General features: G+C 56.9%; 1 protein-coding gene across 2 annotated transcripts in view; it reads right to left on the reverse strand.

Moving 5' to 3' along the window:
- PC (pyruvate carboxylase) overlaps positions 1–21,910 on the reverse strand; it is a 58,668-nt gene that overhangs the window by 13,416 nt on the left and 23,342 nt on the right. For both annotated transcript variants that reach the window (XM_084895072.1, XM_084895073.1), the window contains exons 3-10: positions 5,433–5,568; positions 5,138–5,322; positions 4,790–4,955; positions 4,537–4,682; positions 4,313–4,430; positions 3,972–4,123; positions 2,482–2,600; positions 393–555 (exon numbers count right to left, since the gene is read on the reverse strand). In XM_084895072.1, coding sequence (XP_084751198.1) covers positions 393–555; positions 2,482–2,600; positions 3,972–4,123; positions 4,313–4,430; positions 4,537–4,682; positions 4,790–4,955; positions 5,138–5,322; positions 5,433–5,568 — 1,185 coding nt within the window. The remainder of the gene's footprint in view (positions 1–392; positions 556–2,481; positions 2,601–3,971; positions 4,124–4,312; positions 4,431–4,536; positions 4,683–4,789; positions 4,956–5,137; positions 5,323–5,432; positions 5,569–21,910) is intronic.

Raw genomic sequence — 21,910 nt, forward strand, 5'->3', positions numbered from 1 at the left:
CTTGGCCCCAATCCTTCACTGCTCCCAAGTGCTGTCTTGCCAGCCACACCCCCCTGAAGGCAGGCCAGTGGCCAGCAGCACCGCCGTCTTGGGCTCTTAGAACAGAGGCCAGGACCTGGGCCTCCTTTGGGGACCCTGCCTTCGCCTCCACCAGCTGCTCTGCTCCGTTCTGATGACTCGCCCACTGGCTCACCAGCCTGTGCGCATGGCAGCCCTCCCCAGGGTGCTCCTGCCTGCCTCTCGGACCAGGCCTGGCTCCCGTGTACTCAGCCAGACTCGAACCAGCCCGAGAGGAGCTCCCTCACTCCGTGCCCTCAGAGCAGTCTGCCACAGTCCTTACACAGGCAGAGACCCGCGGCTGCTCGGTCGGAACGTCAGAACGTGGACGCTACCTCGATGCGGCCGGTATCCGGCTGGAAGCTGCGGGCCGGGTCCTCGGTGGTGACACGGCACTGGATGGCACAGCCGTTGATGCGGATGTTCTCCTGCCGCAGACCCAGGTCGGGCAGACTCCGGCCCTCGGTCACGTGGATCTGGGCGTGGACCAGGTCCACACTGCAGGGAAGGGACACAGCGCCGAGAGGGGAGCATGAGGCAGGGGCTGGAGGAGGCGGCTTGCACACACAGACGCAGCCCACCCAGCTCCTCCAGACTCTTCACCAGCCTGGGCAGCTGCTCCTCCGCCTGCCCAGCGCCCTGCCCTGTGCCCGTTACTCTGACATCCTCAATGAGGGGAGCGGGCAGCTGGAGGGGCAGCTGAACTCTGCATCCACCTGTGCTTGCACGCCCACACTCTGCTCCTTTCTCCCTGTGTCTCTCGGTCCCAAACTCCCCCTTGGTCAGCGTGGATGTGAAGCCTCAGACACCTGCTCTTGGAGGCCTGTGTGTGGGCAGTTTCAAGAGAATGGGGTTGTGGGGGCAGGCTCCTTGGGATGGGACCACAGCTGCAGGAGGGTCCCCACAGGTGGGTGCGGTGGGCAGGACGCCACCCTCCGGCCCTGACCACAGAGCACAGCTGTCCAAGCGCAGTGGTAACAGCCTCCCTGGTGGCTACGCTGCTGAGGACAGCGAGGAGTCACGCGGAGCAGCTGCTTAGAAACCTGTGTGTACATCTGTCACGGAGGCTGCGGTGCGGACAGCCTGGGAACGGCCCTGGCAGGCGCTCCCAGCTCTGTTTCCGGCTCAGTCACCCACAGCGTGGCGATGTCACCTGTGTCCCCACATCTGCGTGCGGTGGGATGGTGTGCGCTTCCAGCTTTACCTCCACAACAGCGCTCTGGGCGTCATTGTTATCAGAGGGGAGCTGAGCGGGAGCCGAGCTCTGTGCAGCTCATGAGCGGGGAACCCGCACACAGCCCTGTCTGTCTGCCACAACCCCCTCCCGGCAGAGCGGGCAGCGCGATGGGGAAAGTGGTGTGGGGCCAGAGTCTGAGCCTGAGTCAGTCTCCCTTCAGTCTTTATCTCAGAGAACAGGAGTCCTGGGGCCTCTGTGCACCCGCTGGGCAAAGGCAGGCCCCCTCCCCACCTCACAGCTTCCTCAGACTCAGGTGGAGGCAGGGTTCGGGAGAAACTGTCAGGAAAGTTCTATAGCGAGATGGCCTGGCTCCAAGCCAGCCTTAACACGTAAATGGCTCAAAATCTGTATCTTGAAACAATGAATGATTTTAATTGTTTATAAAGTGGACAAGTTTTTTAAAAATGTTTATACTCTATGCTTGTGGGCGAACAAATTGGGACAAGCAACCGAGAAAGCTAATTAGGCGAGATGTTGCATAACCTCTGCTCAGGTAATGCCACTAAAGGTGCCAATCCTGGACCTCTTCAGAGGGGTAGGCAGAGATGTAGGCACAAAGGTTTACTGACACACCGTAACCACAGAGCTGGAAACACCTCACTAGTCACAGAGGACTGTGCAAACAAGTCATGACTCACACAGATGACGGAATAGCGTGCAGCCACTAAAAGTATTCAGAAAGCCAATGGTCTGGGGAAATGTCTTCAAAAATATTGAATTTAAAAAGTAGAATAAAAATCCTATGCAAAACATTGCCATTGTACCAAACTACTTGCATAGTAAAGGAAATAAAGATGGAAAGAAACCAATTCTTCCTAACAGACTTAAGCCTGGGTTTCCAGTCTCAGCTGTGTGACCTGGGGCCACTCTCTTAACCTCTCTGAGCCTCGGCTTCATCTAAAAGATGGGGATGATCGACACTTTCCCACCGTGTGGTTGTGTCTTACAGCTTGGGAGCCTCTCAGCATCCAGTCCTGAGGGTGGGGCTCTAACTCACTTCTTTTGCTGCTTTGTACTAATACAATAACCCCGTAATGCTGTCATTATCATATTTATAAAATTACCTAGATCCCCATGGAGAGTGAGCTGAGCTCCCTGCCACCTGCTCCCAGCAGCCACCGGAGTGGATTTTCCACGAAACCCGGAGGACACCCCGCCCCGGCCCCGGCCCCGCCCCGGCCGCTCACTCGGTGATCTCCTCGGTGACCGTGTGCTCCACCTGCAGGCGGGAGTTGACCTCGATGAAGAAGTGCCTGCCGTGCTTGTCCACCAGGAACTCCACGGTGCCCGCGTTCTCGTAGCCCACCTGTGGGCGGCACGTGCGTAAGCAGGCGTGGCGGGGAGCGCCTTGCCCTTTGGTTCCATAAGGACAGACTGCAGTGCGCCTGCCCCACCAGACGGAGCCCCCAGCCTGCCGCTGGGGATGGACGCTCCCAACGGCACGCGGGGCCCTGCCTGGACGGCCCCGGGAGCCCCCAGCAGCCTCAGGGCTGCACTCCCACTATCTGGGCCAGACAGCAGCAGCTCCCCTGCCCCCGGGGGGCGCCCTCTCCCCGGCAGCCTCCTCTGCTCTCGGGCACAGGCCCACCCATGCGTACCCCGGCCTCTGCTGGACCCTCAATCTTCGCTCGGTCATCACCTCCGGTCACTACCCAAAGAGATGCTATTTGAGGGAAACCAACCAAGGATGACTAACTCAAAATTCAACCCTGATTCCAGTTTCACTCTTAACTTCCCCAAACCACAAACTAGACTTCAGTAAGCTCCCTCAAATCTGTTCTGAGAATAACAATAATAATAATAATGATGATGATGATAATAAATCGAGGTAGACACCCCTCTTACGAAATAACCCAAGCCTCTCCTCTTAGTCACTGCCTCCCAATCGCCGTGGCGAAAGCCTCACTGCGGTGCTGACCTGGCTTTGGCTTGGGGAAGGTGACAGCCTCTGCCGTTCCCGCTCTGGGTCCGGCTGCCTGAGGCCCGGGGAGCGTGGCTCTGAAGGAAGGATGGAGGGGGGAGGGGGGGCGCAGATCTGAAAGATGCTCTGCCGGGGCCTGGGAAGCGGAGGCAGATCTGGGGGCAGGATGCCTGGACTCTGAGGGGGCGGGGCCAGGAGGGCCCAGAAGAACAGACGGCAGGCGGCTGTGAGCCGTCTGGCCATGGCAGGTGCTCTCTCGAGCCAGGCTCAGGGGCAGGCCGCTGCTGGGGAGCACTCCCCGTCCACGCCCAGCAGAGCCCAGACGGGCAGAGGGACCTCAGGAGAAAAGGGCTGCAGGACTGTGATGCAGGGCCGGTGAGTGAGGAAGAAATGCCTCAGGAACGTGTCTTATCCTGACAGTCCCTGCCCTCACTCCTGCAGCTCCAGGGTAAGTTGATGCCACGCAGAAGTCCCATCTGGGCACAGGGTGCAGAGGGCTGTCCGAGGCCTCTCCCTCCTCCTCCTCCTTGCTGGACTCCAGGCTTGGTCTCTGGGCCTGTCCTCTGATACCTCAAGGACTCCTCATTGGCCTCTGACCTCCAGCAGAGTCCCTCCCTCCCAGAGCTGTCACCCTGGGCTCCCTGCTCCCAGCAGACTATCCACGACTGGACCCCGGTGCCCACTGGCCATGAGCACGCCTGCAGGAACAGGCTCCTGTCTCTATGTGGGCAACAGTCCCCAGGAGCCCCCACTCACCTGCTTAGCAAGTTTGACAGAGTCGCTGGTGAGCCGGGTCCGAAGCAGAGGGTCCAGGTGGGCAGCAGGGGCGATCTCCACCACCTTCTGGTGCCGCCGCTGGATGGAGCAGTCCCGCTCGTACAGGTGCAGGATGTTCCCGTACTGGTCCCCTGTGGGAAGGCACACCTCCTACAGGCCTGACAGCCTCACACTAGGAGGCCAGCAGCGCCTGTCCAGTGCTGGGCAGCCAGGGAGGACCGGCCGCCCGAGGCCTGGGCCCTGACCTGCACGGGGGAGCGTCTTCCTGAGGGAGAGACCGGCCCCGTCCCCAAGGCTCTGCGGCCCGGGACCCCACTCACCCAGGATCTGCACCTCGATGTGGCGTGGCCTCTCGATGAACTTCTCCACAAACAGCGCCCCGTTCCCGAAGGCGGCCAGAGCCTCGGAGTAGGCCCGGGTGTAGTTCTCCTCCAGTTCCTGGGGGCGGGCGGAGGCTGAGCGGACACCGGGCCCCTCTGCGTGACCCCGCCCCTCCCGGAGCCGGCAGGCGGTGCGGCGGCCTCCAGCCCTGGCGCCTGCTCACCTCGTAGCTGTGCACCACCCTCATGCCGCGGCCCCCGCCCCCGTAGGCGGCCTTGAAGATGATGGGGAAGCCGTAGGTGTTGGAGAACTCCTGGGCCTCGTGCAGGGAAGTGACAGGAGCGTTAGTGCCGGGGACCACGGGGACGCCTGTGGAGAAACAGGCGTGTGGGGCTTTGTCACAAACCGGAATCTCTGAAAACCCGCCCGTCCCCGCCCCGGGGAGCTGCAGGCCCGCGGCGGGCTGGCCACATCACCTGCGGCGATGGCGATGGCCCGGGCCTCCACCTTATCTCCCATCTTTCGGACCACCTCCGGGCTCGGTCCGATGAACCGGACCCCGGCGTCCTGGCAAGCTTGGGCAAAGTCCGCACGCTCCGACAGGAACCCATAGCCAGGGTGTACCGCATCCACGTTGTTTTCCTGGGGGCAGAAGAGTGGTGTGCCCCTCGATTCCTTCACTCCCCGCCGCCCCCTGACCAAACCCTCCTCACTTGCTTCATTCGTTTATCTATCCATCCCCCACCCACCCGTCCAGACACTTAACTGCTGGCTGGCGTGGGATGGCACAGGACCCTTAAAGGCCCCTGCCCGGCCTGGCTCACCTTGGCCACCTTGATGATGTCCGGGATGTGCAGGTAGGCCTGCACGGGGGCGAGGCCACGGCCGATGAGGTAGGCTTCATCTGCTTTCTGCCGGTGCATCTGGCCCGTGTCCTGCTCCGAGTACACGGCCACCGTGCGGATGCCCAGCTCCGTGCAGGCCCGGAACACGCGGATGGCTATCTCACCTGCGGGCGGGGCAGGGGGAGAGGTTAGATTCCCGGGTCCTAAGAGAAGCAGATGCACGTGAGGTGGGCGCTGGGTGGAGGCGGCTCCGCTCCCTGGGCCCAGTGCTCACCTCTGTTGGCCACCATGACTTTCTTGATGGGCTTGTACTCCAGGCGCCGGACGTTCGGGGAGGCGGCGGGGGCGGTGGAGGTGCGGCGGATGCCCAGGAGCTTCAGGCCCCCGCACATGGTTCTGAGCCTCAGCATCTGGGGAGAGAGTCAGAGCCGGAGTGAAGCGGCCTCGGAGTGGAAGGACCCCACACGGAGTGAAGGACCACCGCAGCCACTGCAGCCCGGGAGAAGGCCAGCGCCAGCACCCCCTCATTCCCTGAGGGCTGACCGGCCACAGGGGGGAGCACATCCAAACCCAATGGACCCAAACTCCCCTAGCTCACTGTGGCATTTCCAACACGCCAAGCTCTTAAAGCAGCTTCCAGGCCAGCCAGGCCCTGCGTGACCAAGGAGTGCTGCCTGCGTGCGTGCGTGCCCCTGGCCATGTCCCTTTCAGTGCTCTCGCCGGCTGCACAGCCTGATCTGAGGACCTCCCGCCACACAAGCCGGTGCGGTTCCTCCCGCAGGGCTCCCTCCGGCCGGACAGTGAGGGCAGCAATGGGCCGGGGGCCACACCCATGTGCGCCCGCAGGAAGCACGGCCTCTCGCAGGGAAAGCGCAGAGTCCTCTCACGGAGCCTTCCCTTCCGCCGAGGGCTTCTGACACATTAGTAACGAGTCAGCCGAGGGCAAGTCAGCCGGCCGGTCACAAAGAGACAAAGCGCGCGGACCCACTGGAGTTCATACAGACAGTGGGAGGGCTGGGATGGGGCTGGGGAGGGGGCGGGAGCTCATACACAGACAGTGGGAGGCTGGGGAAGGGGCTGGGGAGGGGGCGGAGTTAGGGTTTCATGGGGACAAAGTGTATGTTGGGGACGATGACAAAGCTCTGGAGATGGACAGTGCACAACAGCGTGGACGGACTTAATGCCACCAAACTGTACATTTACACACGGTTAATATGGCAAATCCTGTTATATATATTTTACCACAATAAAAAAGATTTTTTAAAAACCAACTGAGGGCAATGTATATCCCAGAATGAGAACATCTTCAGAGGTCAGCCATCCCCTGGTTTCACAAATGAAGAAAACCAAGGGCCAAAGTTTAAAAAGATGTGTTCAAAGTCAGCCAGCTGTCCAGCCAGCCCGGCGCTCAGTCCTTCGCCCTCCCCGACAGCCTGTGTCTAGCTAACCATGTGATTTATTTCTCAGTAAAGTTTAAAATGCTTGACTCAACCATTTGTTCTAAGTAAGGAACATACAAATACATTTAATAAATAAAGTAGATATTGAAAAACCTCAGTGACTTATGGCCAATGAAATGGAGGAGAAACAAAGACCAACCAGAAAGGAAAGAAGAAGATAAGTGGAAAGTAAAGCAGAAGAGGGAAGCCGTCAGACCAAGAGACAGGACGGTGCTGAGCGTCGGCTCGGTGCCAGGCTCGGGCCAGGGCCCAGGAGGGACAAGACGGTGACGGCCTCTGCTCTCCCAGCAGGTATACCAGAGAAAGGGGCAGAGGAAAGGGGGAAACAGACAGAAATAAGGTCTTTCAGATCAGGATCGGTCCTCAGAGGTAATGTTTTGTGAATTACTGGGGAGGGTGGGCAAGGGAGCTCACTGGGGCTGGGTGTGACAGCGAGCCTTCAAAGGGGGGCACACACGAGGCATCGAGGCGGGAGGAACAGGAGGCGGCCGCACACAGACCGGGGAAAGCCCAGAGAGGGGGAACGGAGGTGGCCCAGGCTCCGAGGAAGAATGAGCTGGACGTGCTCCAGACCCGGGGCCCAGAGCTGGGAGGCCGAGGGGTGAGGCGGAGCTGAAGGTGCCCTTGGGGTCTCAGCTGGACTCGGCCTCCGTCATTCTCCTCCCAGCACCACGGGGTGGAGGAAGGAGTGACCCGCTGCACTCCGGAGGGCTCTCTGGATTGGAGCAGCGAGGGCTGAGCGAGGACGAGAGGAGGCACAGCACCTCTGGGCTGGGTGGGAGCGATGGAGGATGGGCAGGACTGGGGAAGGGAGGGAAAGGGAGAACCGGCCCCGCTGGGAGTGTGAAGGCCCAGGAGAGGTCAGAGCAGGCAGAAAACCTGGATGTGACTGGCAAATGGACCTGGAGTAGATCGGCCAGGAGAGAGCAGACTCGAGTGGTAGGTGGACAGCCCGGTCCACCGACACTGAGTCTGGAGGAGGAGGATGAACCAGCCAAGGAGACGAAGGGCTGCCCAGAGGAAGGAGGAGAGCCAGGACCTCTGGGGACCTGTAGCTCCAAGAGGCAGAGCGAGGCGAGGACCAGGCAGGGCCACTGCTGGAGGTGGGGCAGCTCTGGGTGGGAGGTGCACCCTGGTCACACCAGCCGCTCAGACAGGAGGCCGGTCTTGCCGGGCTCTAGCTCAGCTTCCGCAATGAGGGACAGCGCTTACTCACTCATTTCAGAGTGGACAGGCCTGGCGGACACCACAGGAGCCCAGGGATTAGGTGAACATCACTAGCGTGAGGGACCTCGTGTGCCTCCTGCGGAGGCCAGGGAGGACCTGCAGGGCTTCCTGCCAGACCACAGTCTGATCTAATAGGGACACAGCATGGGGCAAGCCCAGACTAAGGGCCATTCCACAAAACAAACATGTCAAAGGTAATGAGAGATAAAGACTAAAGAACTCCCAGGTTCAAGGAGACAAGAGAGACATGACACGAAACACATGTGTGATCCTGGGTGGACCTTGAAACCGGACAAACTTTAGATAAAGTCTGTGCCGATGTCCATTTCCTGACAGCTGTGCCGTGGCTCTGGGAGAGTGTCCTCATTCTTAGAAAACAACACGTCAGTGTTCAGAGGTTTAGAAGCATCATGCCTGCAACTTACACTCCAATGGCTCGGGGAAAACAGAATAATTAGCACATGGGTAAATGTCCGCATTGGGGGGAACTGGGTGAGGGCTGGAAGAGATTTGTCTGTACTGCTTTTGCAACTTTTCTGTAAGTCTGAAATTATTTCAAAATAAGAAGTGAAAAGACGCTGAGGGAGGAGAGACGTGTGGGAGCAGCGCCTGCTCACAATCGGCCTTCCCCCCTTACTGAAGTCCCCGAGAACTGCAGACGCCACCCTGTGAGCTCCCCCTCACAGGCAACCAGCAGCTCTGCCGGGGTAACCTCCCAGAGGGGAGATTCTCTTCTGGCCCAGCAGCTGGGGGCAGGCAGGCCCTGGCAGACGATGGCACACACAACAGAGAGCAGATATGGGCTGCAAATCACCCTCACCCCGGCACCAAGTGCCTGCTCTGCGCTGGTCTGCAGGCGGGATCTGTAGGGACAGGGCAGAGAAGAAAGAGCCCAAACTGCCGCACAGGCCAAGACAGGAAGAGGCCAGGACTCCTTCAGGCCCACACAGCAGCAGGACAGGAGGTACCGGGGCGCATACACCATTAACAGGCCCGCCTCACCAGTAACACCCAGTCCAAAGAGAACAGTGAGGGGCCCATTAACTTAGCCCATTAACTTAGCAACAGGGCTGGAAACCACCGAACCCAGTGCTGGGAAGCCCTCCCAGAGGCAGGCCCAGAGGCAGGCCCAGAGGCGTGTCTGGATCCAGGAGCAGCAGCTCCCTGGAAACCTCTGCAGAACCTCTCAAGAGCCTATAAAATATTTACTCCCCTTGGCTGGCCAGCACCACCCACGGCGACACACACATGGGGCCCGGTGTTGCTGCCGAGGGAGAAGGCAGGCTGGACTTGTGACCCGAGCCAGCCAGGCGTTGGGTGCAGAGTGAGAGAAAGGGAAAGGTCAGGGCCCTTGGGCTGAAGTCAGGCAGTGGGGCAAGTGGGACAGAGGACAGCCCAGCCCCAGGCTGGAATCGGCCCGCCTGGGTGTGCCCCAGGGCTCTGCCGTCCCCAGCTGGGCACCTGAGACCCCGTCTCATCTGTAACATCAGGTACCACTACCCCCAACCTTGGCTGGTCGCCCTGGGAACCACTGAGCAGCCAGAGCCCACTATCCCCCCACTGGCCTTTCTTCCCAGCTGAGTGCAGGGGACAACAAGGACTCTCGCCCCAACACAGCCACACGCCCCCACCCTTAGACCCCTGCCCGCAGCACTGCTCTCATCCCTTCCCCCCCACCCACCCAGCACCCGCCAGAGCAGGGGACTCGGTGGGCCTCCTGGGACCAGCGGCCTGCACACACAGCGCCTGCGCCCACGGACAGCGCTCACCTGAGACCCACACCTGACTCCGGCGCGGAGACCGGCTGTGCCCTGCCCAGAGCACTCACCCCGCACCAGGAGCCCAGCGCAGCTTCTGCCAAGGGAGCCTGCTGGCCGCCAGTTGCTCAGCCTGAAGTCACTGGCCCCAGAATACAAAGTTCTCGGCACCAGATCGTTGGAGGCCTGGGCGGCAGCCAAGGCTGAAATCAGGGGAAGGGGTGGCCTGCAGTGGAGCAACTTCCGGCCTCCTGCCGCTCTGGGGCCAGAGGGACAGCAGGGAGGTTGGGGCACGCAGGCAGCAGGTGGTCCCAGCAGGACTCCAGGGGAGGACAGGGACAGTAGACTGCTTGCTGGCACTGACATTAAAGGCACAGAAGCATCAGCCAGCAGGCAGAGCGGGGTCTGGAGTGGCTGGTCATGAGGGGCTCTTGTGGGTACAGAGGGCACGGGTCATCACACTGCGGCTCAGAGCCACACAGCCAGGAGAAAACATGCAGGTTGGATATGAGACAGTTTGGCTAAGAATCTTCCTGAAAAACTGATGGCCTCGTTCCCCAGACCAGGCTCCTAGGAAACCCTGTGCCCTGCCGCACTGGCTGAGGTCTCTGGGCAGCCCCTGGCGTGGCGGGACCTCCCTGCCGGAGAGCCTGCAGGCACAGCCAGCCTCTGCTCCCTGCTCCTTGCTGGGGGTGGTGCTGTGTGAGCACAGCCTGCTTTTCTGCCCTCAGGGACCGGGTGAGTGACAGGAAAGCAACCAGCATCACCCCGAGATTCCCACCCGTTTCCTTCTCTGACAGAGAGCCCACAGCCCAGACAGCCCCAGAGGCCTGTCTGCTATTTTCACAAAGGCCAGCTGATAGCTCCCTCCCTCGGCCTCGGACTATGTAGACTATGTGTCAGGGACAGGGATGGTGGCGCTGGCTCTCACTTGGGACTTGTCAGCAGCGCCTTGCCGGCAGAAGGAGGCACAGTGATGCCATGCGTGCCTAGGACGCCTTCCCGGCCGCTCAGCATGAATCCGCAGACAGGTCTCCTTGTCTTCCGGCTTCAGGTTCCTCCCAGACCCTGGATGGATCAGCCCAATGTTTCCCCTCCCAGCCCATCAGGAAGGTGCCTGCAGCGCCCCCTGGAGCGAGTCAGGGGCAAGGTCTCAATGTGGCCTGTGCAGGCCCAGTGATCTGCCAGTTACTCCTACGATGTCCCACCCTCCACAAGCTCCACCTGCGTGCCAGGCCGTGCTGGCAGGCGACACTCTTCACCAGGCACCGGGCTCCAGAGCGTGCACTATAAACACCAAGTCAGGTCACTCGCAAACCTCCTTATCACTCCCTTTTACAGGAAAGGGACCAGGCGCAATGGCACCAAGTGACACCAAGGTCACCCCAGGGCCTCCCTCCGGAGCACAAGCTGAGCCAAGAGGGCGCGCGGAGTCGTCACCGAGCTAAAGGAATAGTCGGGCCTCCATCAGAAGCACGGTGGAAACTAAAACCAGACTCCACAGACTCCACTCCCGGTAAAAACTGTGTCACTGGCCTGGATTTTGGCAGGGCCACCAGCAGCAAGCCTCTGTCCTTGGCCCAATCTGTGGTCCTGATAAGCTAGGGCAGTTACAATTTGTCCAATAAATCATCAAAATGGCACTAGAAAGCCCACTTCTTCTGACCTAAAGCACCTCCCGGGCTGCCCCTTGTAACAACCACAGTCAGGCCGTCATCACCCAAGTGTGGTCCATGGCATGGCCACTGTTCCGGGTGGACATGCTCCCAGCCAGAGCAGCCTTGCTGGCATCAGGGTAGAGCACCACCTGAATGGCCCCGGAATGTTCCTTCCAGAGTCTGGTTGCTTCCACCCCAAACTTCCCTGTCCTGCACCTGCAGCCGTCGTGGGCAGCTGTGGGCAGCTGTGGGCAGCTGTGGGCAGCTGTGGGCAGGAGGCACAGAGGAAGGGAGAGCCAGGGCCTGCTGCAGGGGAGGCTGGGCAGGGGGAGTTTTGGAAGTTCACGGTGTGGACTACGCCCCCCCCCCCCCACACACACACACACACGAGAATGGGTGAGAAATAGGCCCCAGGAATCTCCAGATTAATGAGTGAGGTTCCTATACACCTCCTTCCTACTGTCCCCAGCAACACCAGCACCCCACCAGGCTCGCTTCCCAGCCCCCCGCCGGCCTCAACAGCTGCCAGCAAAAGCAGGTCAGAACCAGAAAAGAAAGATTTCTTGGCTGAGAACTCCATGCTGTGGCAGAAGTGAGCCCTGCCGGATGGGGCCGCTCTCCCTCTCCCTTTCCCTGTCCCTCCAGAGGCCCTTCCCTCCGGCACCTCTGCTCCATCCTAACCATGTCCCGTGAGGGCCCAGCTCTAGCAGCCAGCGGAAAAGACCTCCTGACTTTCAGGGCTGCAGCCACGGATGTCAAAGTGCCCAGAGAGGACAGACCAAGCTGAGATTTCTGGGTGGAAACACAGAAACAATGAAGGGGCAGATGAAGGAAGAAAAGAGAACGTGAATACCAAAGACAGGTCAAGTCACGAAGGAGAAATAGCCGGGGGTCCTAGGACAGCATGGCCAGTGGCTCCTACCCGGAGAGGTGCACGATGGCTCAGAACTGCACCAGCGAGGCCCCACACCACCCCCGGTCCAGGCAGCGAGCAGAGAGGACAGGGCGGAGTGGTGACCGTGAGACAGGGAGCACTGACCAGACAGGGAGATTTGTAGATGGGGAGTACAGTGCAGGAGCTCCAAGAAAAGAGGCGAGGGAGGGTGATCAGGGCCTGCAGGGAACGACAGGGACGTAAAGGGATAAGGAGGACCAGCTGGCATAGCAGCGGCAGCCCAGTCCCAGCCTCAGTGCAGGGCAGGAAGACTTTCAGGCCAAACACCAAGGCAGGCCAAGGACGGCTGGAAAACACCAGGACGAGTGGAGACAGATAAGGACCCTCCTCAAGGGCTGGTGGAGGGGCCGTGGCCCTGCCAGCACCTTGATTTTGGATGTCCGGCCTTCCGACTGTGAGACAATAAATCTCTATTGCTGCCAGCCACGCCGTTTGGGACTCTGCTATGGCAGCCGTGGGCAATGAACAGACCTAATTTTCCCACAAATGGCCAGAGCCCACAGAGACCCTGAAACCAGGGGCTGGGGAGCACTGGGTGATAGAAATGTCCCCTGCTCTCATCTGCTCATCCTGAAGCGGACCACAGTGTGGCTCTCAGAGCAGGTGCAACTATATGGAATGGGATCAGGTCCCCTCCAGCCCAGCGAAGGCCAGGTGACGGGCAACAAACACCAGCATGTGCAGCGCCAGCAGACAGACGCATGGAGAGCCTGTGGACTCCGCAGGAAGGCGGCTCAGGCATGGGGATAACGGATCACACAGCCTGGAGAAGTCCACTGAAGCCGGAGGTGGGAGTGACCCAGGGCTAGGTACCTAGTCTCCAGGGAAGGAGCTGCCTGCATGGACTGTCCCCGAAATGTCAGGGATGGGGACAGTGAGCAATCATTGCAGTGTGGAGGGGCCATCTTGGCCGTTCTGAGGATGCTGGGTTTGAGGAGGGAAGGCCAGAGATGGAAGATGAATGAGCTGGGCCGGGGCTTCCCAGAGATGGCTGATTTTGAAACTAATAGCCTCAAGGGCAGCGCCAAACCACTGACAGCATTTGTATGTGCTTTCCACTGAGGGCCAGTAACTGCTTTGAGCCACATTATCTCATTTAGTCATCAGAAGCTTTGCAAGGCAGGAGTTATGGCCACAGCTTAGTGAGTAAGTAAACAGAAACTCGGGGTAACAGCTTGGCCACAGTCTCAAAGCTTGAAGGCGCTCATATTCTGTTCGGTCCATGGTTCCAAACTGGGCCTTAGACACCATCCTGCTTCCCAGGAACCACCTGTGGGTAACTTAACATCTATCCCCCCATACAGGACATAACTAACACCCTTCCTTCTCTGCCTGCCAACCTCAACTGCTCCTCTTCAACCATCCAGCTTTCGGGGCCACTCTGGGGCCCCCTCTTCCCTCCAGCTGGATCAGTCACACCACGTCTTGTCCCCTCCCTACCAGAGTCTTCCTCCTCAGGATTAGGCGGCTCCTCCTGGAGGGAGGCTGATGGAGCACCCCCTGAGCGCTGAGCCGAGCAGAACTTCCCCTGCGGTGTTCTGGAATTCCAAAGAACCCATCAGAGGCTCCCGACTCACAATGGCCTTTGCCCTGAAGTACACACCCTGGAGGGGAGAGGAGCTAGGTGACCTGGCAGGAGCTCTGGCAACAGCCCTGGGCAGGTTCGGCAGGTTAGAATAGTTTCTCCTGGCCTGGGAGAAGTCAGAGTGCTGAGAATTTCCTGGGGAGGAAGGAGCACCCAGCGGAGGAGGTCAGACCTGAGGAGGTAGTAAGTGAACTATGAAAGCCCCAGGTGACAAACTGCCTTTCCCAGCTTCTCAGTCCCAAACCCAAGTGCACCTACACCAGGTTGCCTGCCCAGTGCCACCTGCCCACATCTGGAGGAGGAGGTCATCTTATAATAAGTGCAAAAACAATAATTAATAAAAGCCGTAAGTGTCTGCTAAGTGCCAGGCCCTGGACCAGGCACCACCCAGGTCATCCCACCAACACTTGTCATGTGGGCATTACTCCACATGGCAGTCCTAGTGAGCTGTATCTTTCATATTATAAGTATACGTAACAAGATCCTTACGGCTCTCTGTCGTTTATAAGGTCCTTGAATAGCAGCGCTCATATGCTACTACCAGCATCACTGACCAGCAGGAAGGCAGGATTATCTTGATTGTACAGACACCACAGCACCACTTTCTGATCTCGCTTTCACGCAGGATAAAGGGAAGGGTGAAGGGAAAGCAGCCAGGGTCCTGGGGCGGGATGATGGGGAGCGCGGAGTGTGGGAGAAGCATTGAGAGGAGGTGGGCCCCGTGCTGCGGTGATTCCATGGAAAGGGCAAGGCCCTAGGATCAGAAAAGTCGGTTCAGACTCCCCCTTTGCCACCACAAGGCCCCCTGATCTTGGGATCACTCTACCTCTCTGCATCAGTGTGACGCTGTGATATATAAGAAATATATAATTCACACTTTGTTCCTAGCTCCTGGCGCAGAGCTCCTAAAATCCTTGTGATTTCCTGAGGGTTTGTTATTCATAATAAGCCCCTTTAACCACATCTGAGTGTATGTTAATGAGATGTCTCTGGTGGGTCCCTGAGTAGCTTCAGGATGGGGTCTGGTTGACAGATTGAAGGAGGGAGGGGGCGGGCTGGAGACTTTGTTAATCACCAATGGTGAGCGCATCCATGTGCTGGGAGGGTAGCGCACCCCAACTCCACAGGGACAGAAGCTCTTGCTCGGGGACCCTCCGGGCCTCGCCCAGGCACTTCTTCGCCTGGCCATTCGTCCGCGTCCTGTAATAACTGCTAATAGTAAGTTAAACGCTTTCCGAGTTCTGTGAATGGTACCAGCAAATCATCAAAACTGAGGAGGGGACCATGGAATCTCTGATTTACTAGTAGAGCTGACTGGTCAGAGTGTGGGAGGGAGGCCAGGACTTTGACTGGCATTGGAGTGGGGCAGTCTGTGGGACGGGGCCCTTCACCTGCGGGGCCTGCACCAACTCTGGGTAGTGTCAGAACTGAACGAATTGTAGGACGCCTCAATGGGATCTGCAGAGAATGGGAAGATTGGTTGGTGTGAGGGAAAAGGTCACATATTTGATGTCAGAAGTATTATGAGTAAAAAAGTTACGAATCTGTTAGCCCATCTACAAAATGTCTTTATCCTCCAGCACAGAAGACTGGCGGAAGCCACCTGTTGTATGTGAAACTGCAGGCTGTCACTTTAGTTTCTTCAATTGTAAACCACAAAACACACTCAAAAATAACAATTAGGTTCCACGCTGGAGCCACCACGTGTTCACTGAGCACATTTCATCTGGTGAGGAGACAGGACCACACCCCAGACACAGGCTCAGTGAATGCCTCCCACATGCACAGAAACTGCTCTCAGAGGAAAAGGAAATGGGGAAGGTAAGCAGTTGAGGAGAGCTGAGTAAAAGCTATGGAGGAGGGGACTTGACCTGGGCTCAGAGGAAGAAGCCTGACACACGGGTGTCAGCACCTGCTCAGCGAGTGGGCAGGCGGTGAGAGGGAACAGCAGGGGTCAACGGCCTCTCCTTGCAAGCACGGATTGGCCTGACTAGGTTAGGTCAGGGTCAGGTGGCACAAAGCAGGTGCTGATCAGATGAGAAGTCTGGTATAGAACCAATACAAGGTGAAGTTAGGGTATTTAGTGAAATGATAAGCGAAGAAAAAGCATTCATTCATTCATTCATTCATTCAATATTGATTGGGTCTCTGTGCTCAGACCGCCTCCCGAGGACAGCTGTCACTTAGAGGTGTGACAAGGAACAGCCACAGGAGCCCCATCCCTCCATCCCTGGTCCAGAACACCAGGCACAAAGGCACAGATTTACCAACATTTGGAACAGGGTGGAGAGAAGTGCATGCCCTCCCCCTCGCTGTGCCTGGCACCACACACACGCCAGCCAGCTTCTTCCTTCTTGAACTCCTGTCCCAGGACTTGGGAGAGCGGCTGGCCTGTTTGCAGTTGAAGATAAGAACCAGAAGCCATTGGCGTCCTTATCAGTTTCTCCTCCCCTTGAACTGAGGGAAAGGTTTTCTTTCAAGTAAAGGGGGAAAGCTCTCTTCTGTTGGAGCTAACAGTGAGTCCTGCTCAGATGCCAGAAATTCCTTCTCCCAAAACACAGTAGTTCCCCGCCTTCCCTTCCCAGCTAATTACAAGGCCTTCCTCCTCCTGCTGTCTGGGATACAATCACACACTCACCTCTCGGGGAGAGCTGCCCATGGGCTTCCGCTTCCCAGATTCCTCACAAAGGCACGTTACCTGGTGGCTTTGTGAGCCATGGGCCTGGTGTGACTTCGTTAGCAAGGTTTTCAGATGCTTGACCATACTATTAAGCCCACCCCATCGATCCATTTAATGTGGTGTTACCAACAGCCACACCGGACAGGGACAGGTCTCCTGTTCTGCAGCTCCAGCGCATTTCGTCAAGGCCCAGGTTGGCCCAGGAGCTGAGCGGGGAGGCAGGGGCTGGGCCCCTAGCCTGGCGCTAGACTCAGACCAGACCCTTCTCTGGCAGCTTCAACATTTCCATGAGGCCCCAGTTGAGGGAACCATGTGATCTTTCCCCCAACTGTCACTACACCAAGGCATTCTGGGACAGAGCTCTGGGACCCGTGGCCCAACTTCCTCTGCCCCCAACGTCTCAGGCAGAACCCATTTTCATTGTCAAGTAGAATTGGCTATCTTGGGCTCCTAGGCTTTCCCACCCCTCCCCTGGATCCCTGTCTCTGAGGACATTCCCAGAATCCCCTTGCCCTCTCCTTTCCAAAATACTAGAAGGCTGCCATGTTCCAGAGAGAAGAGAAACTGGCTACCCTGTGGGATATTGTGCTGTTAGAGGCCTCTGGAAGGTGGTCCTGTTACTGGGGCAGCGGTCTGCACAGCTCTAGGGAGGCCACACTGTTCCTGGTGCTGGGACACCGCATCTGGGCCCTCTGCCTGCTGCTTGTTTATAACTGACGTTTTAGCTCAGGCCTCTGTCAGTGACTTCCCAGAACTGCCCTCTCCCCTACAGCTCAGAGGACAGAGGCTGCTCGTGAGCCAATCTCTGCTCAGCGGTAGACCTTGAACAGACTGTTTGAGGGAATAAAAAACAAAACCAGGTCAAGGGTGAGCTGGAGGGGATGGTCAAAATCCACAGCCTATGGATTCTGGCAGAATAATTAAAGGCAGTGGTATTTGGGTTTTACAAAGGAAGGGGGCCAGGACCAGGGAGGGAGAGCCAGCCAGGAGAGAGGGCTTCTGGCCTAAGAAAAGGGGAGAGGATCCTAGCTAATTACAAGGTCTTCCTCTTTCTGCTGAGACCTTGCTGTGCCTGAGGATGCCCCCCTGGAACTGGTGACATCATGGTCCTTTCTTTCCATGGGGTCAGGAGACTCGATTCCTCATGAGGGGACATGTCACCTTGTGGCTCTTGTGATCCACTGGCCTGGTCTTGATACCATTGTAATTAGCTAGTCCCATATAATAAAAACCTAATATGCAAATAACTGAATGGCAGAATGACAGGTTGCTATGATGTGCACTGATCACCAGGGGCCAGACACTCAACACAGGAGCTGCCCCCTGGTGGTCAGTATGTTCCCACAAGGGGAGCGCCGCTCAGCCAGAAGCCGAGCTCGCTGCTCCTTTGCGCTACCTCGGAGGCAGGAGAGGCTCCGGCCACCGCTGCTTCTGGCTGAGGGATCATAAGGAGGAGGGGTCCCAGACTACAAGAGGGCACAGGCCGGGCTGAGGGAACCCCACTCCCCAGTGCACGAAATTTCATGCACCGGGCCTCTAGTTATTAATAACAGGAAAGGAGCAAAGGGGAGACCAGACATTATAAAGCCTTCTCCAGGAAGCTGTAATTTCACTCTCTCCAGGGAGCCACCGGCCCATTCCCTGAAGTTCACCGGAAAGGGGGTCGACAAAAGGGAAGACGGGCCCACGTGGAATGAATCGGAGTGACACAGGGAAAGTGCCTGTCAGTCAAGCCTGGGAATCATGGATGTCTAGAGTGGCAGGGCCACTGCAGCCTGAGAAAATGTGGGGATACATAACCCCCCAAACAAAGGCGCTCTCTCTCTCCATGGGCCACATGGACCGCACACGCCATGAACAAATGGACTACAGCTGGGAACACTAAGCTAGCCTGATGCTAAGACTGGACTGTCCCAACATGGAACAGAAACTCTGGACACTGGCTTTGATTTTAGCTCTACTGGAAGCAAAATGGGGCTTCTATGGTGGGACTCAGGAAAATAGGATCTTGGAAACTCAGGGGTTTGATTCCAAAGAAATACAGCTTTCTACAATATCTCATCTTCCCGTGCAAATCTCAGAAGACTCATTCTCTCAGGATATTGCAAGAAGCCCACTTCCGGTAGCCACGGATGGAGACAGAGAGCTCTCCCCACCGGGAACAGTCTGGCTGCATTAGCAAGGTTTTTAAATGCGTGAACATACTATTAAACCCACCAGATCACTTCGCTTACCATCGTGTTATCCCTACAACCACGCCAGTCAAGACCAGAACAGAGTTCCCACCCACTGGGTGCCACCGCACTAATGCAAAAACAAAACACAAAGCAGGCTGGGCTCTGATCGGACTTCTTGGGGAAAGCCCAGACAATAACTTTGCTTGGCTTCCTGGGCCCACGGTTAACTAGTCAGAGAGGGCCTCCCTGGTCCAGAGCGCTCACTGCCTGGCAGGGTGGGTGGCACCCAGAGAAGTGGTGGGCTAACCTGCCCATGAAATGTGAATGGCTGATGGGGCAGAGGGCTAAATCAGGCGAGGTCTGAAGGCCAGGCATGTCCGGGAGACCCAAGAGCTAAATGAAAACTCAGTGTGGGAGGGAACTTGTTCACTTCTCTCAGGTCCACGATGCTGGCCCACACAGGTACTTCTGATTCCACCTCTTCTCCACCTTTCTCCGGAGCTGACAACAAGCAGCTTTCTGCTTCCTCTCTTAACTCACAAGTCACACAGAGGAGATTCTGGAAGATGAGGACAGAGCGACATCCACTGGAGGTGCCGCCCGGGTTAGTAAGAGAAGAGGGATGGCTGGAATACTGCGGTGACACCCAGCAGAGACTCCCTGTATGTGGTGCTCTGCCTTCTGCACTGGGACTGGCCCTGTCCTCCTCCCACGGCAGGACAGGCACCCGGAGCTTTTCCTACCAGAGGCAGAGCGGTGCACTGACTACCACATCCGCTTTGAGACTGGCCATCCGGTTGGTATCTTGCTGGGTGGGCGAGCTAGAGTGGCCGGCAAATAGGAGCCAGAATGGTCTGAGGGACACTTCCACAGCGGGAGATCTTAGTCTGTTTTTTTCAGGCGCTTTTCCATCTTACCTCAATCTCCCTACACCACTGGGAAGAGCCAGGGGAGCGGCATTAATCCCCCCTGAGGGAGAAGAGGTGAAACACGCTGGACACGTGTTTAGGAAACAGATTACCTGGTCCAGGACTGAGAAGGAAAGTCTGAGGCTACTTGGGAAAAGGTACAAGCTCTGAGCAAATAATCCTGGGTAAGAATTCATCGAAGGGGGCCTTCCCTATGGAGAGACCTTAGCAGTGGAAGAAGGAGAAAAAGGGCTAATTGGCAGAAATGGAGGCCAGCTCTCAATTGGCAGGAAGGGACTGTGGTGGGAATACAGAGAAATGGTGGGCAAGCTCCCACTCTCCACCCCTAAGTGAACAACAGCCTGGGGGCAACTGAGCAGGGTAAGAGGATGTGTTTGCTGCCTCTTCCTTATGCTTTCTGCCTTTTTGCTCTCTTTCCTCAACCATACTCTCACATCTCCTCTCCAGTGTGGAAGCGGGAAAACAATTCGAAGAATTGAAGGTGCCTCTTTTGTGTTGAAATCAAATAGTGGGAAGGTGTGAGGGCAGAGAGAAAACAAGCAGAGAGCTTGTTAGACTTGAAACTACAGGAAGCAGTCCGTTCAGCTGAAACTCCTAAGCCCTTTAGAGCTGTCGATTATAGGGTGTCGAGGTCAGTCCACCTGTCCACTCTAACAATCATGGAAAAATATCCTCAGGTGAGGATTAACAGCAACAACAAGACCAGTGCAATGACCAATGACCGCCTACCCTAGCACCAACCAATCAGTAGAGACCTTGACCCTGAACGAACATACCTTAAAAGCTGATGAATATTCTATTGAGGTCCTTTCCTAAAACCCCCGCTTTTATTTTTATTTTTTATTTTTTTTAAATATATTTTATTGATTTTGTACAGAGAGGAAGGGAGAGAGATAGAGTTAGAAACATCGATGAGAGAGAGTCATCGATCAGCTGCCTCTTGCACACCCCCTACTGGGGATATGCCGGCAACCAAGGTACATGCCCTTGACCGGAATCGAACCTGGACCCTTCAGTCCCCAAGCCTACACTCTATCCATTGAGCCAAACCGGTCTCGGAAACCCCCGCTTTTAGAAAACATAAAAACCCTGAGACAAAAGACCCAGCTGTACATCACCCCCACATTTAAAATTTTTTATTTATTGGTTTTTAGAAAGGAAGAGAGAAATATCAATTTGTTGTTCCACTTATTTATGCATTAATTGGCTGATTCTTGTATGTACCCTGAGCAGGAATGAAATCTTGGCATATCAGGTCAAGGCTCTAACTAGGCTATGCAGCGAGGGCTACCCCTCCCCTGCTTCTTTCCTAAGGCACATCGCTTGCTTTCTTCAGCGTCCCTCAGTAATTAGTTTCCTGAGTCCTCTCAACCCAGCTGGCTCACTCTTCTGACTTTTATCTTTCTTTCTTTTTTTAAATATTTTTTTTGATTTCAGAAAGGAAGGGAGATGGGAGAGATAGAAACATCAATGATGAGAGAGAATCTTTGATTGGCTGCCTCCTGCACGACCCCCACTGGGGATCAAGCCCACAACCCGGGCATGTGCCCTTGACTGGAATTGAACCTGGGACCCTTCAGTCTGCAGGCCAACACATTCTCTCCACGGAGCCAAACCAGCTAGAGCTCTGTGACTTTCTTTATAAAGGGCCAAAGCAGTGCCACCTCAGCTCACTCCTGTTGCATGATCTTGCCTCTTCTATCTTAAGTCCTGCCTTTGTTTCACTGTCCCCAGCTTTAATAAACATACTATCAAAACACCTGGACTTGTGTTGTGAAATCTTTCCTGCCCAAAGTCAAGAACGGAGAGTCCACATTGGTTCACAGAGTAACACCTCCACTCTGGTTCACAGAATTTGAGTCACTGAAACCTGCCTAAGGCTCCCAGTATTCTGCCAAGATCCACACCCAGCGGCTGTCAGCTGGGGAGGCAGATAAATGCTCCGGATCAGGCTGTCCCTGGTTCACCCACCAGGCCAAGGCATGCTCCTTACCCATGAGCTCTCCTTTGCAGCACTCGCTGCCACTGCAATTAAACAGTGACTGGCCTTCTGGCAGGTTCCCCCAGGATGGGAGTTCAGGCTTAGACCCTCTGGTTCCTTGCTGTGTCTCCAGCACTTGGAACTCAGTGAGAGCTCAAACAGTTGTGGAGCAAATACAAGTCTCTCTCAGCTGCCCAATGGCCCCCTGAAGCTCAGGGCCAGCTGCAGACCACTCCTCGCTCAGTGACCATGCAGAGACCACGGGGTGTAGGGGTGATTCAGCCCTGCCCTTGGTGGGAGCTCCTGGGAGAAGGGCAACAGGCCTCATGGAGCCTCCTCACAG

Source organism: Pipistrellus hanaki (assembly GCF_964339955.1).
Source record: "Pipistrellus hanaki genome assembly, chromosome: 9".
NCBI lineage: Eukaryota > Metazoa > Chordata > Mammalia > Chiroptera > Vespertilionidae > Pipistrellus > Pipistrellus hanaki.